The 17,588-nt window shown below is 36.6% G+C and overlaps 1 protein-coding gene across 3 annotated transcripts; it reads right to left on the bottom strand.

The window, feature by feature from the left end:
- Positions 1-3,643: 3,643 nt before the first annotated feature.
- On the bottom strand, positions 3,644-17,452 carry DBF4 (DBF4 zinc finger). 3 transcript variants are annotated; one of them, XM_053938850.1, is made up of 12 exons: positions 17,363-17,452; positions 16,068-16,246; positions 14,464-14,658; positions 13,304-13,354; positions 12,704-12,773; positions 12,486-12,562; positions 11,129-11,159; positions 10,808-10,853; positions 8,998-9,126; positions 6,470-6,584; positions 6,032-6,159; positions 3,644-4,880 (listed from the first exon to the last, which is right to left on the bottom strand). In XM_053938850.1, the coding sequence occupies exons 1-12, from the start codon at positions 17,406-17,408 to the stop codon at positions 3,815-3,817; spliced, it is 2,133 nt and encodes a 710-aa protein (XP_053794825.1). In that variant the 5' UTR covers positions 17,409-17,452; the 3' UTR covers positions 3,644-3,814. The 3 variants fall into 3 exon arrangements, with proteins under 3 accessions (XP_053794825.1, XP_053794833.1, XP_053794842.1); XM_053938858.1 differs by having other exon boundaries at positions 10,808-10,850; XM_053938867.1 differs by having other exon boundaries at positions 16,068-16,243; positions 17,363-17,451.
- Between the last annotated feature and the right edge of the window lie 136 nt (positions 17,453-17,588).

The following is a 17,588-nucleotide window of genomic DNA, read 5'->3' as shown; positions in this document are numbered from 1 at the left end:
CTGTGTAAGTTGTACAATTGCTCTGGATCAAATGGTTGCTAAAATTTCCCTTCATTTGTCTTCAAGAGTGGTGATTAGATGCATATAGAGGTTACAGCTAAATCTGAGAGGCAGTAAGCACTTGAAAGAAAATAGCTTATTTTCCAGAAGAATATTTACATGAGATGAAACATAATGGAAAAAATTAGAGGAATAAAGGGGAGACCATTTCCTGCTGTGATGCAAGTAACATCCAAACTAGTCACACAAGAAGGATATGAATGCTTGATCACATTTAATTGTAGTTTTATCTTACACTTCACTATTTCAGGAATTTCCCATAATTCCTTACACAATCTAATTGCATGTCTTAAAGTTCTCAGATTCTAAGCATCTAGAGAATGAAACTAGGGCAAGGAAGTGCTTTCTACCTTTGAGTACTCAGTGTAAAACCAAGTTAGACTGTGATTTGATGCTTCAGTGGTAGCAAATGTCAACATGATCAAAAAGCCCAGCGTGATCAGTCTTTATCAGCCCCTGGTGCTTATTATCAGCCCAGAGGCCACATGGACAAAGATTCTCCAGCTGGGGAACACGGAGGGATTCATATTTTTGTCTTGTGTCCACATGCCCCACTGTAATTACACTAGTTAGCGCAGCTACCATTTTTTCAACATTCCTTCACTCAGAGGCTGCCACAAGAGCTTCACAGACACCATCACCAGCTACATTAGCTGAGTGCATCAGAGCCGAGCCTCTTCAGATGTGGGATGAAGGTGCGCACACCCTCATGGGTATATCTAAGGAGCCAAAACCTCAGGTTGTAACTAACTTCCTGCAATGCTAACGGGAAAGCCAGCCCGATAGTTACCTCTTGCTTTGTGTCAAGTGCTCTGCAGCTGGACATCGTGCAAGAGCTGCCCATAGGAATGCTGCTGCAGAGCACAGGGCTTACCTGAGTGCATCAATCTCAGAAGTTCCTGCAGAACCTCCCAACGTGTGAGTGGTGTTGGCATTGCTAATCCCCACAGGAGTGTGTGTATGTACTCCCCTGTGCACACATACATGGTTTGGGAACTGTTTCCTCTCCTTATAGCCACACTATAATTTACCTGAACAGACACAACATTTCTGGCCCTCCAAGTCACAGAAAGCAAGACAATTCAAAAATGAAGTGCATTAGAAGAAATCCTTATGAAGAAAGAGTTCAAACTGTATTTATATAATATCTAATTATCGCAAATACATGCAGATAAATAAATGTTTGCCATTAGAAGTGCAGTTTTAGTGACCAAAGGGGTAATCTTTGTATGAACTGTTTGACATTTCTCACAATCATTACCACATGAATTGAAAGTACTCAATTCTCTTCTCTATGAGGAAATCAGAGAGAGACAGATGTTCTATTAACTACGCATCTGCATTTATTTTTTCAAATTGTAGCATAAATACATTCAAGCTTTTTTAAAAATTGTGTTTTGGGGTTTTTTTTACAAGCTTAAAAGATAATAAATACATTAAAATAATTAAATATGCTGAGTAAATCTGTTTTGGAAATAATTAATAGGCTTACTGTGGCTTGTAACACCAACTGAACACATCCCTGACAAAGGGGATGCTTTAACACACACTAAAGTGACCAGTAAACAAAATCTGCATCACAACTAGAACTGCTTTTTGCAACCAGTAGCAGTGACTTTCCTAATCTTGTTCTGGGTTACAATGAATAGTCTTCATATTTTAATGACAAACCTCGGATTCTTTTTTTCCCCTTTGAGATTCTAAAGCCAGATTCCAATGTGTTCAAAACTTAGCAGTGCCTGTTGAGCTTACGTGTTCTAGGACTGCATTTAATCATATGCAAAACACACACAGTGTTTATCTGATGAGTAGATTTACTAACAGTGACCTCTTCCACTGCTCAGCCTTATCATTGCAGCAATCCTTATGTCTATCAATAGCCATGCACTTGCATCCCAGGTGGAGGCCAACAGAGCAGCTAAGGAATGTGTGCCCCAGGGATGGAAGCAGGCAGAAACAAAAGATACTTACTGGCAGATTTTTGCAATGCTTTAGGGGGGAAATGCAATTTTTTAAAAAATTTTACTTTCAAGACTGAACCAAAAGCTAGAAAAAACCCACACAAAGAGAACCTCCAACTGACCAAAAAAAAAAACCAAACCCAAAACCCAAAAAACCTAACAAAAAAAACCAAAACAAAAAAAAAAAAAAACCACAAAACTACCAACAAACAAACAAACAAAAAAACACACAACAAAAAAACCTCCAACCCAACAAAATTATCTCAATAGAAGAAAAACAGTCAAAACACTTGTTCCTAAAATATATTGAGCTCACTGAACCAGAAAGCAATCACCAAAGTGTCATTCAAAATGAAGACCAAAGTAATTGCTTCAATCTTCTACTTTAAAGTCCCAGTCCTAGAGTACTATATACTGGTAATTTGCAGGCAAAAAAATAAATACAGATATGCACATTCAAGATCAACTCTTTAAAATGTTCATTTTGCTAATTTCTGTAATGGCCTTTTATATTTTCTGGAGGTGAATCCAGATCAAAATTAACTATAAATCAAGCCAGAAGTGACCAGTAAGATGGAGAAAGCAAAAGCAGTCTGCCCCAGACTGTACATGCAATTACATTAACAGAGGAATAAGGAATGTCACCTTTAAAGGTGACAGTAACACCCTAAGCAGCTACTTTCATAATTAAGCTTCCAACTCATACCCCTGTAAAGGAAAGCAACTTTTTATCATTTTTCTCACCCATTCCTGCATTCCAAGCAGCTTTACCTACCCCTCACAGGAAACAGCCTATAAAGGACAAGACAATAGCCTGCAACATTAAAGCACTTTAACTGTAAGAGCACCAAATTTGAGAATATTAAATGGGCAAGAATTGAAAATGCAAACAATTTATACAAAAATGAACGAAAGTAATTTCTGTGGTTGAGATCTCTTATATGACCTTAAAGCATTCTACATTTATTAATAAAGCTGTGCCTCTTGTAATTTCATACTTGTGCCCTCTCATGATTTACAGATAGAGAAATTCTGAAAGAAATCAGCTCTGGTAAAGATCTGCATTATTAAAAAGTCTTTCCAACTCTCACTTGTGTCTTTCACTCAGGTTCTGAATAAAGCCAATCTGACAGGCTGGCTACTCTGAAAGAAAAATCAAACAAATGACCCAAGTCGATCAGAAACCTACCTGTCCTGTTGGTTTCTTGTTTGTTTGTTTTCCCCCAATGAAAATACATACATCTAACTGCTTTCTTATTAGCTGAAATAGACAACAGAGGTAGTTTTAACTTAATAATAATACATCAGAGTAGTCAAAGAATGTTATACATCTTTGTTACTGTGTTCTCTATTAAAGCAGCAGAAGAAACAGAAAAGGGAAGCAACCAAATGCCGGCAAAACATCAGCAATCCATGAGTAATAGACTACTTACAGTGGAACATCCAGTTATTTTTAATGTGGTTACTTGGAATGTATCATAGTCAATGATTTTAGGAAATTATTCTATCTAAATGCAGCAGCATCATGCTTTACCTAGCAATTCATTTAATCCAAAAGTGGGGTCAGAGCCACACCAGACACAATAAAGAAGCACATTTAAAAAAACCCCAAAACATATGACCAAAGTCAAACTTAGGTTTTATTTTTTTATATTTACATATACAGAAGCTTTTGCATTAAAAAACTTGAAAATCAAATAATCTGTACATATAATACAGCAATTTAAGTCTCCATGAATAGAATCTTAAATTTTCAAGTCAATTTAAAAATCATTGTATTAAATAAACCAGTATTAAAATCCAAAAAATGGGGATGAGGATGAAGAGGAAAATAATGACCACATAACATTTGCATTCTGCCCTTCACATGTATCATTTATTCTTACTGAACATTTGTTCTCAGTGTAACTTGAAAAACCTCCAAATTCTGAGTTTCTTTCACTTGTCTGAAATAACTCCAATAGGGTCTGCAGTGATGAGCTACAAGTGCTTCTCTTCTCTTCAGGAACAGACAGCCCATCTGAATTCCTTACACATAACTCCATATCCTGTGTCCGGGTTTCTCTTTTATTCTTTCTCAAATTAAGCTTCACTTTTCTGTGCAGCTTTCCAGACGGTGAACTGTGGGCAGTGCTGGCAGCTGATGCATTAAGTTCTTTGTTTACAGCAGTATCAGTTACCTCAGCCTCCAGAACGACATTGTGCTGCGTTTGTTGATGATTATCACATAAATCGTGATGTTTCTTGACAAATGTAGGATTGGCATCTGCTTTTTTCAAACACTTTGCTGGTAGAACTACTGAATTATTTAATTTTCTTTTTTGCTGCAGTAAGTTTCTGTCTTTTTCACTAAAATCTGTAACTTGGGTATGAGAATATAAAGCATCCATTCCTTCCTGAAAACACTGTACATTCTTTTTACTTACATCTGGTTCCAGTATTTCCTTGCTGAACAGCTCAGAAGCTCGAGACAAGTCCTCTGTGTACACTTTGTCAGTTTTCTGAAGGGGTGGTTGTAAGGAATTTGATGATACAACAGTCTCTTGTAACTTCACAGCACAGGAGCAATCAGTCTTAATATTTGCATTATTAATTCTGAACTTACTTTTTAGTTCTGAAGGTTGTGATGGGTGACAATAAAGAACTGAACAGACAGATGCAGAAACAGGGGTAGGTATTGACACAGAATTTGGTTGTACTTCTGCAGGCTGGCGATCCAGTTTGAGGGCCTGCATTGCAGTATCCTTCCAGGAGTAAGTTTTCAATGCAATGCGTTGCTTTTTCAGTCGCTCTTTCAGCTCATCTGGTCTGGTTATCTTTCCAATAATAGGAGAAAAATATCCTGTGCTACATTTTGTCCTACAAGGAAATTGTTTAAAAATATTAACAAACATAAAAAGCCCCATGGAATGTAACTTCATATGCAACTGAGTCTAGAAAAGCAACTGAACTGACAAAGGAGCTTTTGTTTTGACTCCTCAAGGGAAGATATATTTAGAGTAGCAACACACTATTTCTACAGGAGCAGAGTGCCTTATAGTTTTGATGCTTTCTTACTGATTTCTACAGCTCTTGACATTGTAAAACCACACAAAGCGGTCTAGTACTTCAGAAAATCTCAATTTACAGTGGCATTAGGAACAAAAGAAATTAATTAATACAATGCAATGACTATAAATACTTACAAATAGTCTATGATATTTACACACAAAATTAACATGATCTTCTTGACAGGATTTCAAGCCTAACAACTCTGAGTATTTTGAAATCACAAAAGAAATAAAGGCTTGCTTTCATTAGTCTATCAGTTGTTTGATTCTATTTCCATTTCCTTTGATTTCATTAAGAATATCTTTATTTATAAAAAAAAGGCAAGTAATGAAGAAATAAACAAGGAAGTTATTCTTTATCTCCTGACTCATTTCCAAAAAATCAGAGCAACCTTGAATAGTGTTACTGCTTTACATAACAAAGACCCTGGTGCCTACAGTCCGAGACACCAAACAAGCCTTTCTTGCCTTTCAAGCTCTTGAGCACAAAGAAAGGAACATTTGCTTCCTCTGTCCTGCACAGGCAGCACAGCAGCAAAGAGGTTTAGAGTACAGGTAGGAAGTTTTTCCACAGGTAATGAGACCAGACTGACTAACTTGCTGTGCTTAGACTACTAAGTATGACAGAAAACAAGATGTCCAGGCATTGCTGTTTTTCTGTTAGAAATATTTCAGTGCAGTAGATTTTGTGTTACGGGAGCTGAAGATAAGTAGGACAACTTCTGGCAACTTTCAGTTTCAACTTTCTCTGATGTCATCTGCAATTTTGACTTTTTTTTTCTAAGTTCTGCTTTACAGAACTGATTTGCCACATACAACCTCACAGAAATTGTCCATGATTTATTTCAGCCTTAAAAACATGAATTAATCCTTTTCTATTCAGATCAAGAATTTCAAAACTATCTTTATGCTCAGTGTCCTGACTCATAGAGTCTTTAGAATTTACAACATGTAACTCACCTTTTTATTTTTCCTGTATCATCATCTTTGTATGCAATAAACTCATAAACTAACTTTGAGATTATATCATCAACAACTTTATACTGTGTGCTTTGTGCAAAATTTTGGTGCCGCTCACTTTCAAGATGCTGTAATAAAGAAAAAACATTAAATAAATCTAATATTACAGATATGAATACACAAGTCAACAGCACAACAAGGAGCCAAGTAAGTACCATTAATTTATTACCAGCATCTCTAAGACATGAATTACTAGTGCCTTCAGCTATCAGAGATAGGTTTTAATTCTTAATTGCTGCTTCTAACATAGGAAAAAATACTAATTTGCTGGTTATTCGGAAAAATATTTTAAAACAAAAAAATTACAGAGAAACCTCTGGTGATATCACATTAAAGAGATATGATGGTATCAAAGCATATACTTGACATTTCACATACTGTTTGCAGATCTTCATATTTCTTCCCACAACATTCACAATATCCTCTCTTTTTTTTGTCCTTCTGAGGAAACTGAGCAGGCATTCCACAATCCTTGTCACAGTTTATTTTGTTCCTGTTAAGAGATTATTAATGAGTCTTAAACATCGAACTGAGTGCTCAACTTGCTCCTCACAGTATGTTCATTCTTACTCACTTAAAAAAACGCCCCCAAAACAAACCTTTATTTCCCCTTAAACTATTTACATTATTTTAGTCAATGCTCAAAAAAACCTGAAGATAGCATAGATTTAAAATCAAACAACAAAACCCAGAAACATTTACTGCAAGAAGACAGGCAGACCCAGTGGAATTATAAGTAAGCATAGAACATCCAGGTTAGTATAGACGTACTACTATCATTGACTAAGAATAAACAACACAAAATTGCTAAACAAATAAAAATCAAAGGACATTTAGAAGTCTCTGTGCACAGCTGATAAAACCCAAACTAGAAATAGAAAAAAAAAAAAAATTAAGATTTTAACACCCACTGTTGGTTGTACATAATTTTGAATATGCTGACCAAATGCCATTTTATCCTGTTTTTCTAGGTAAAGGCTAAGTGGGAATACAAAAAAAAATGAACCTAAAGTTCTTCCCGGACATTAAAATTTAAAGAGGTTTTCAACAGCTGCTCCATGATCTTCAGAATCCTCATCAGGGAAGAGCAACTGCTTGCTGCAATCCACTATTAAACCACCTACAGTTGACATGCCAGCAGTAAATCAAAGTCATCAATCTCTACTTCCTTTTGACTTTGAAGGAATAGTTCCATCTCTTCATTTAGCCAAAAATCACTGACAGATTTTACCAAGTATCTCCATAGATGTAAGCTCAGGACTTTACATCTAAAAATCTGTCTTGAAAAATCACTAGCTTACAAAGCAATAGCAATGTATTGTTAACATTCTGCCCCAGCATTTCTTGGGTTCCCCAGGACAGGGCACTCTAATGTGTGCTTTAACTGTTAGACTAGCTTTCACACCTTCCCTCTGGAAAACAGTAAACCTCACAGAGAACCACTAAAGCAGGATAGAAGCAACAGAATGGATCATCTGAAGACTGAAAAAGTCTGCAGGCCTTGCTCAATGCAGAAGCAAGTATAACTAACAACTTTGCTTCAACAAGTTTTTCTCCCAGGTAAAGACAAAACAAGTGAACATTCCCCTCTCTCTCTCCCCCAAAACTGACACTGGTCACATTCACTTGCTGAGTATGAAACATTTTCCTACCTAAACATCTCTGATATGTGCCCATGTGGAATATTAATTAGGAACATGTATTCAAACATAAATCCTGAAATTTTTAATATATCATATTCCTTAATCCATCTAAACAAAAATTGCCTTTTTGGTTTTTTAACGCTTTAAAAAGAATGGGCCTTTCCTACATCCTCTGAAGAGACACAATCATAAACTGCCTTATTAATACAGCAGTAACCCCTGCAATATGTTTTTTACCTTTTCATACTGCTGCCTTCCTTGCAATTTAAAAAAAAGAAAAAAAAAAACATCATGGCAGTATCAGCTGAAACCTCCAGTACTGTATTACTGTATTATGGTCAAGACTGGACAGAACTGTGGAGAAGACACTTCATAAAGAAAACAGGTATCAGAGCTAAGTAAGTCTTCAGCCCCAAAGACAGGAAAGTAGAAACTTACTAAATACAGTAAGTTCCACATATAGCAAAGCTACCCTCCACCTAAATATATTTAGTCTCTCACATGAACCAATTTTAGAAATCAGTGAAAAAAGCTAGGTAGAAAAAAATTTAAAACCCTACTGATTCACAAAAAACATTTAATTAAGACTCTTAAATAGTTTCAAATCATAAAATTGATTTGCTGAAGTTCAAACTGCATCCGTAGTGCTCAAATCGAGCCTGAATGCCAAAATATATTACATAAACACTTGCTGTAAAGCCAGCTGCAATTCCACTAGGCAGCGGGCATCCACTTTTCATCTTTGAAGAGTTGAAGCAGTATTAGCAGTCTATCTAATTTCTATAAATTATTAACAATATACACTCTTTATCAACAATGGTTAGGCACTGTAATTGAATATCACTGCTTTAAAAAGTTCAACTACTTATTTCAGCACTACACGGACCAATACAAAAAAAGTCTTAAAAAACCCACTTCCTGTGAAATACTTACTTAACAGCATCCAAGATGAGGACAAAGAAGAAACCAGTGGCAGAAAGGAAAAAAATATCTTATGCTGACACACTGTGAAAGGAGAAGGCCACATTTTTGGATGTATGCATCTGTGTGCCCAAAAAAAGGACTAAAGACAGGATAAAGAGGGTAAAGATAGAAAGACACCAACAGTGCAGTAGATACATAGATGAGACATGGGTATAGTATTAAATAGCACAGAAGCTTCAAAGTTGAGAAATTATTTTAGAATACAATCAGTCATGGAATAATTCAAAGAACAACTCTCTCCTCTAACCACACCTCAATAAAATAAAATTTTCAACAAACCTTTCCTTAGACTGAGTTTGCTTTTGACCAGGATACTTCTTATCCACCTCAAATGGACTATATGGCTTTGGAACACAATAGTTCAGAAATGGAAAACTCAGTAACTGCAGATAAAATGGTCGGTACTGGCTGTATTAACACAAAACAAGTGCATGAGAACCATCAAAAATCGAAAAAGGGCTTAATTGCATACATTACTCCAGGTCCAAAATCTTGAAAAAGTGTTTCTCTTTTACATATGACATACACAGAATGCTAAACAGATAAATATCCTAAAATAAATCATCCATTTCTTCCTTGATACTTTCCTTCAGTTCCCATAGCTATCTTACACATTCCTTGGGATATGACTTGTGTGCCTATTAGTTGTTGTGAGTTGGGTAACCAATAAACCCAAGAACAATTTGGACAACAGTGCATTTGTGCTCCTGAGAAATAGCTACAGTAATTTCCAACATCCAATGCTTTTTTAAAAATTTATTTTATCATTTTCTTCAAAAAAAATACTCACTACTCAAAATACAAAAACTTTTTAATTTTTCAGAAAAACAATATTCCTGTACACCAATGGACTTTCAGAGATAGCAGAACTAGCAACCATACCAGTGCTCTGAATAGATTACGAACTTCCAAAACAGGATATGTCAAAAGTTCACATACTGAATAATCAGTTGACTACTGAAATGCTGATGGCAGAGTTCAGTCTGATTTTTTCCCAAATGACTATTATAAGCTACCCAAGCAAAACTACAAGAGCAAGTCTGGAAAATATAACACAACAGTGAATCATCACCTTCTGCTTCTGAACTGTTACCTTTGTTGCACAAACATTAAAAAACATTATGTTACATAAATATTTAGAAGTGTTTCAAGTGTTTTTACTACATTGTGAAATTCACACATATTTATAGAGGAATTTCTTATCCTTACAACTCCGTTGGTCCAGTTCTCCCCACGATCCCCATGTCCCTCATACCCATTGCACCAACTCACAGCGTACAACTAGGTTTAGATCTCTTGTTTAAAATCAGGAAAAGTGTCAGAGAAATCAGGTCAAAGAATTTAGTGCTTATAAACAACACCATAACTCAGAAGTTAGTTAGGAATTTAAAGGTGCAAATTATACTGTGCAGAACCAAACTTTTTTTACAATTAATTGTTCTCTCAATTTCAGGCTAACTGGCATTTTCTTATACAACAAAGATTGACTGATTACAGGACCAGAAAGATGTGAAATTCTTCAAGGCTGAAAGTATCAAATCTCATGCTACTGTGCATTCTGAAATCAGATTAATAGCTTGTAATTTTTCCTTTTAAAAATAAATGATTGAACAGGAAATTAAACCTAGTTTCAATTAATTATTTTAACTAACAACTTGACTTTCCTTACATCTAAAGAGTCTCAGCAGGAGATGAATGTAACTGAGTTGGAACTACAGGAGTGGAATTCAGTATGCAAAGTTTTGGACTACAAGATTTGAATCTAAGGAAAGATGTAAAGGTTCATGATTCCTTTTCATTCCTTGGTAGGAAGTAACCCAAAGAACCCACTCTCATAATCTACAAACTGGAGTTACCTGTTAACTTGCCACTTCCTTCACCTACTGCAAATATTCCCTACTATACTACTACTTGTTCAATTTCATTTGGTGGCTAAAGACATTTGTATGTCATTTTAAGAGGGCAGTACACTTGACATCTGAAGTCAGGAAGCTGAAAGGAATTGATACTTAAGGACACACTTCCTCAAGTAATTCTGATTTACTCAGTTTGAGAACCACATTACTAAATGCATGGATAGAACACTTACCGACTCCTATCTTCCACCCTGATAAATGGACTTTTCAGTCTACCTGCTCAAAGGGGGAGAAAAGGAAATCAATAGAAAAATACTTTTCATCATTTATTAAGTTGCTCCAGTAGCTTAATAAATAAGCAGGTTTTATTTTAGAACTCATTATGTACAGGTTTTGACAAACTCTTGATTTCCACAAAGTTTCTCTACATGCTTCTCTTGGACATACAAATTGGAGTATGGCACTACATTTGACCACAGTAGAACAGTAGCACATTTTTAAGCATTCAGAAAATAAATCAAGCCAGAAACATCTACAATTATTGAAGTACTTACTTTTTGACTTTTGAGCAGTAACATGTTTTCCCTATTGAAAAAAGAGAGATGGTATAAAATCCCTGTGAGTATTATTCTGCACTGTACTTGAAGATTTAGCTGTAGATAATTTAAGTTATGAGCGTCTCCCTGTGTTAATCATGACTTCATACACTCATGATGACTTTTTCAGGAAACTAAGCTCATTAGTACTTTGAAACAAGGTAACATGTTTCCCAAAGAAATATTTCTTTCTACACTCTCCTTCAGATGCTTTAATTTAATTTTTCTAAAAAAACCCAAAGAAACCCAGATACGTAAACTTATACACTTACTCTCTCCACCCTGAAATTACCTTGCCATGGTCGAAAGTCCAGTCTTTAATACAGATAACATTTTACAACATTTTTACAACATTTTGCAAGCTGCAAAATGTCACCAAAACATGTAGAACAGCAAGTATCTCCAATTAAAACAATTCTTTTCATTTGAATGGGTGTACACATGTAATTGATTCTGGTAAAAGTACAAACTCATTTTATACTATTTGCAAAAAAAACGCACCCGATATCCATGAACACAGTGATGATTTGGCAGAGGATTTTATGTGGCCTCAAGAACTGGCCAATATGATTGCAAAATAACATAACACACGCTGGGTAGTTTGGTTCCATTTATTTATCAGGCCCCATGGCTAAACTAGACAATTGTGCAAATTACAGAGCCACTGCAGATGGAGCACACAAGAGCTACAAGCTTTAATGTCTCACTACATCATAGACTAAAAACCTGAGAAAAGGGGATTTTTCACTCGCCAACTCCACATACTTGGCAAATTAGCTTCAAGATACTTTATGCTCATTCTCTGTGAAGGAAGAGTTGCAGATTCCTTATAGAGACAGCTTCTCCAGGAAATATAATTATGATTTTTTAAATAGCCCATCAAAATGAAACAATTTCTAATCACTGTGTCCCAAGGAAAAATATATAAGACAACTTAGCTGCCATCATACTAAAACAACAATACATTTTATTAATTACTTTTGAGGCAGGCAGAATGGAAATTTCAGACAATTCTGCACATCTGACTCATAGATATCCTTTGCAAGAGTACACCTCTACGGACCATGGAATCAACACTACTAGTAAAGTTATTTTTAAATAATGTTGAAATATACAGCATATACAGTATTATCAAAGACAGTTTTTAGATCAATTCACAAGACATACTAGTCTGTGAAAAACTGAAAATGAGCAATGTCTTATTAAAATAAAATCTACAAGCTTCACAGTAGGCAGTCTTCAGTACTTTAGTACTTAGTGTTTTCTCAGCTAATGAAACAAATGGCATTTTTATAAATGGCAGAGAGGCACTTACCACATCTTTAGAAGAACTGCCTGCTCTTTTGATTAGATAGAGCTCCCTTTTCTTTTGGTCAATGCAATTCTTAACATCTGGCAAAAAGTGGGAGAATTATACTCAGTTTACTCAATTTTGTATGTTTGATATAACTTATAATATTTCAAATTCAACAAAAGAACTGTTAAACGAATGTTACACGTTGAAGTCAGGCTTCATCTAACAAAAATATTTACCATCAATATGAAGTATCTTCACTCCCCAACTCAAAGCATTGGATAGTATACTGCCAGAGGGGATTAAGTCCTGCAAGCAATAAATTACATTAATAATCTTAAATAATACATAGTAATTACTTAAAATAATTAAAAATATAACATGTAATATGAAAGCTGAGATTAAAATGCAGATGCTTTGCTTCTAGCCAAAAGAATACCACTCTCCTAGACTCCTGTCTCTCTCTCTCTATTACAGCACCTCACCATCAAAAGAATACATTTAACCTTCAGAAACCAAAACTGTTCTTTATGGTCACATTTTATAGTAAGATCTGAAGACTGAATAGATACATTAACTTCATGAGCACCTCTCAAGTGCTAGTTATATTAGCAGTCCTAAAAAATGTTACTACTTGTCCTAAGACTCCAGACTCCTAGACTTTCAGTTCTTCAGAAAACATAACCAACTTCACTTAGGACAATCCCTTAACTTCTGCCTGAGTATTCTGTGACTGACTTCTCTCTAGGACCACTAAGACCACTTATGCTACTGCTTGTTTTCTAGAAAAACAAACGACCAAGGTTCTGAAGCACAAGTTTGTTGATTATTTGGCTTACCTGTTCTTTGATTGCTTTTTCAACCAAGGACTTTCCTCTGCTCATACGTACCTACATTAAAACAGAAATACATTTGTAGCGAAGAGAGAGAATTTACACTGCTCTTAGCAAATACACATGTAAGCTACGAGGATCTCCTTTTGTTCATTCTACTGCTAATTTTTCAATAATATACATCTTTCTCACAGGGTTATGGTTGATAAAGTCAAAAGGAAAAAAACCCAAAACCAAAAAAACCCCAACAAGTAATCATTTTCAGCCAAAGAAGGCCACTGCAATGATAGTGCTGGAACAAAGCAGATGGTGGGAATAAGTGTCAATGACACAGACACCAAAAGATGAGGTTATGTCAGCTAGGCTTGTGAACATTATAGTCATGAATATAATCACAGCCTCTGTCTTATCCCCTGCTTTTCAATCACCACTGCATTTCCTTCTACTTTTTGCTGTTTATTCATAATGAGCTGCCTTTACCTACCCAGGTTGTTTGCAAAATGAGGTGACCTCACCCACGCAATACAAAGTCCAGCCTGCAGTCTGGTCATGTTTCTAAATAAGCATTATATACATAGTACAGCTAATGATTTTCAACTGTATTTTGAAAGGACACAAGACTTGCCCATGTAAGAAACTTCACATAAACCTGCATAAATTCATATACTAACTGTTGCAATTAATGTGATCCCTAAGAAAGAGGTCAGAAAAATTTAATATTCATAATGCTCAATTTTAATTATCTCCTACTACTATCAGAGAGTGTTTCTGCAGATTATCAGCATTAACAACATCAAATCAGCCAGATTTTAATAGGTTGTGTTGCTAAAGAGACAGGAATCACTGGATGTCATCATATGCCTGATCCAGCTGTCAAACATGACATCAGTGTTGTAAGTCAGACAGAGTAAATTAGAACATATTTTAGTGTACTCTTTATTTGCAAGAACGGATCCTTTTTAAAATAAGTTTCGAAAAATTTGCTGAATTAGTTTGAGTTAGTTAAGTTTAACAAGTTAGCCAGAATAAATTTAAAAGAATGTTTGAAAGAAAAACCCTTATTCACCCAAGGAACTGCTGCCCCCTTTAGGAAACAAAATAGAAAATTGTAAGAGCATATCCCATGGATTGCACCTAATTTGCAGCATTATTACTAAGAAACTTACTGTATCTACTATCTTAAATGAACTTCCATCATGTCGATCTTTTCGGTTGCTAGGATGAGGTGAACCATTTCCTCCATTAGATGCAGATTCTGGACTAGGAACAGGAGAAATCTGGCCAAGACTTTGTGCAAATTTTGCCTCCTTTTTATTAGTCACCAGATAGTTGATATCTTTACTAAGAAAACTCTCCACTCTCTAAATATAAAGACATAAACCAAGTAATTATTTCAGGACAGTAGTTCAGTAACTCAATTTTACATGGAATATTTTAAAGGAAAGCGATAAAACTTCTAAAACAATTAACTTCAAAAACACTGAGTTAACAAGAAAATATTTTCTAAATATCTGGTTGACAATGACAATTATGTTGTACTAGCATCTTACCAGTCACAAATTCTAATTTCAATTTCTTAATTTGTAATCATTATTAAAAGAACTTTGCTTTGTTATGATTATTACAATTTTTTACTACCTACCTGTAATACTTTCCAATTACAAGAATGCAAACACTGCTTTAAGGAATAACATATTAATTCAAGGAAATAACTCCAATTTTAGGTAAAAGGAATTACACAGAAGTGTTCAGCTAAACTTACAGGCAGGTATTTGCAAATGTAATTTACAGTCTGCAAGAAGCTATAAATTTACTGAGTTTAGGACCAGCAGAAAAAAATAAAATTTCAGGATAGCTACCATGATTCACACCTACAGTTTTCATAACATTTCTCCAAAAAGTAAAGTCTTAAGTAGATTCATATCATACTCAGCAATATAAAAATGCCATCATTCTGAGTTTACTCTTCAATTTTGCTCCTTCAGTCTCTTTCATTGCCAACTACAGTTTTGCTATCTGCCTTGTTATTTCAGGTCAGATTGTATAGCTTGAGGTATTTTCCTCTTTTCCACTAATCAGTGTGGGAAGCACAAATCACACAGCTTGAAACTGTGCCTTTCAATTCTGCTCTATGCATCTTTTACAGAACCAGGATATACAGAGAGAGGCACTGCTAAATGCCCTCCACACAAGCATCCTGTACTTACTTGCATCAAAGAGTTCCTTCCATACAGAAAGGAGAATTAGGAAAAAAATTAGTAAGATGCTTATTGTTATTACTCAAACTTATTGTTTAAGGAAGAGTATTCAAAAACACTCACTAAGATACTCTCTGTGAAAAATGTTAGTGAAGTTGTTGACTTACAGAAAACAGACACAAAACTCTTCCTTTAATCTCTTTCGGGTTCAGCTGAACACTGTTAGATGCAACAGTTAGCAACATGTAAACATGTCAATATCATCACTTCAAACAATGAAACCTAATAAATTTGGATAAAATTTTAAGCCAGGTGAATAATCAACTGAAAATAAAACTTCCCAATAAGAACTTTTGTTCCAAGCAGGAAAGCAGCTTCTCTTGAAAACCCACAGAATAATTTGTTGATAAGCTCATTTTTTGGACTAAAGTTTAAGACAAACATAGAAAAATAAGACCCCATCTCAGATAACTACAAATAACATTAAAATGCAGTTACAAAGAACACAAAAAAGACATTCCACATGTGCACATTTCCTTCTAGGATCATACAAGACTCTACTATTAACTTACCCCTCCCAGCTCTTTGAGGTCCTTTCCTAACTTTTCAGAGATCACATTTGATGGGATATCGAGGTAAAACACCTTCCCAGTGAGCGGCTTAAATTTGAGTTTCTCTGGTTTTTCTGTGTCTTTTTTCACATTCTTCAGGGAAGATCTTATCTTTTCTGTTTTTGCTTGTATTCCATCTGCTGGGGAAAGAAGAAAAAAAAAAACAGGCAATTTAAACAGAATTAGATGTTGATTTTATTTTTGAAAGGGAAAATTCCTAAATTAAGGAAATGGATGGAGCAAGCTTCCATAGAAAGACTTGGGCTGGAATGGACCTTATAGATCATCCAGTTTCAACCTCCCTGCCATAAGCAGGGACACCTTTCACTAGACCATGTTGCTCAAAGCACAATTCCACATACTGGTTTTACATTGGTTTTTCTTCCTCACTGACTTACTCCTAGGTGCTTCTTCTGGAGAAGCTCAAGACAATGAGTGCTGCCACAGGAAGTGAGCAGGCCTCTTCTGGAGACAAAAAGGCAACATGCAAAACAGTCCCTCTGTTAAGTATTCCTTCCTTCCCTGAAACAGTCCTAGGTGGGAAAGGGAGCAGAACCACTACTCATGCTGCAAAATCCTCTAAGGTTTATGAGCACACTAAAAAACACAGGAACAGCAGTCAGTTTTGTAGGATCTGGAAGACAAAAAAACCTAGAAAAATAAGAAAATTAGGACACATAGTTTGGTGTAACTGATCTAGAATCTGAATAGAAAAGATGGATGATAAGCAAGTGTGCAAGGACAATTCTGTAGATGATCACGGATCAAATATAGTGTTATAGTCACCACACACATGCCAGGGTCGTTTAAAAATTAACACTCTAAACACTGGAATTAATATTGGAGCATGCAGATTAAACGTCTCAGGGATAATCAGAAGTTTGGAGCGCATTAGCAAGACTACAACATCAATAAAGAGTCTCTCTCGCAAAGGGGGTGCGTTCTCACACCCTGGGCCTAAGGAGCCCTTCACACAACTACCAGCGAAGCCCTGCCCGGGGAGAGCAGCTCGCCCAGCAGCGGCCCGGCCATTTCCCACACACTAGGAACGCGCTTTTACGTGTAACTCCCCAAGGCACACAAGGGCCTTTCCAGCTGCCCCCCCCCGCTCGCAGCGCCTGCCCGAGGGCTCGGGCGCAAGCCCAGCACGAGGCGGGCTGCGGCGCCTCACAGCCCCAGCCGGGATGGCGGCACCGGCTGAGCAAGGCCCGAACGGCGGCAGCTCCCCGCACTGCCCACAGCCCCCCGCCGCTTACGGGGACGCGCTCCTTTGTCGGCGGCCTCGGCAGCGCTCGGCTTCATCTTCCCGCGGAGTCACATCGTGCCCCGCCGGCACCCCCGATCGGCACAGCCGCTCCACGCCGCCTTCCCGCCTCCACCGCAGCGGCTGCTGCGCCCTCACCAACCGCCCGCGCGGGCCGGGCCCCTCCCGCCGAGGGGCGGGCGGAAGGAGGGGAAGGAGGAGAAGGAGGCTGTGGGGAC

Source organism: Vidua chalybeata, chromosome 1 (assembly GCF_026979565.1).
Source record: "Vidua chalybeata isolate OUT-0048 chromosome 1, bVidCha1 merged haplotype, whole genome shotgun sequence".
NCBI lineage: Eukaryota > Metazoa > Chordata > Aves > Passeriformes > Viduidae > Vidua > Vidua chalybeata.
This window is presented reverse-complemented; position numbering and strand designations above follow the sequence as displayed.

What these genes read in the sequence shown, in the direction of transcription:
- DBF4 (XM_053938850.1), bottom strand. Translation starts at nt 17,408, where the DNA reads ATGAAGCCGAGCGCTGCCGAGGCCGCCGACAAAGGAGCGCGTCCCC. An exon ending in CATTTAAGATAGTAGATACA is followed by an intron (nt 13,355 to 14,463) that starts GTAAGTTTCTTA and finishes GTTTTAATGTAG; the next exon opens with GTACGTATGAGCAGAGGAAA. An exon ending in TACTGCTCAAAAGTCAAAAA is followed by an intron (nt 10,854 to 11,128) that starts GTAAGTACTTCA and finishes TCCCCCTTTGAG; the next exon opens with CAGGTAGACTGAAAAGTCCA.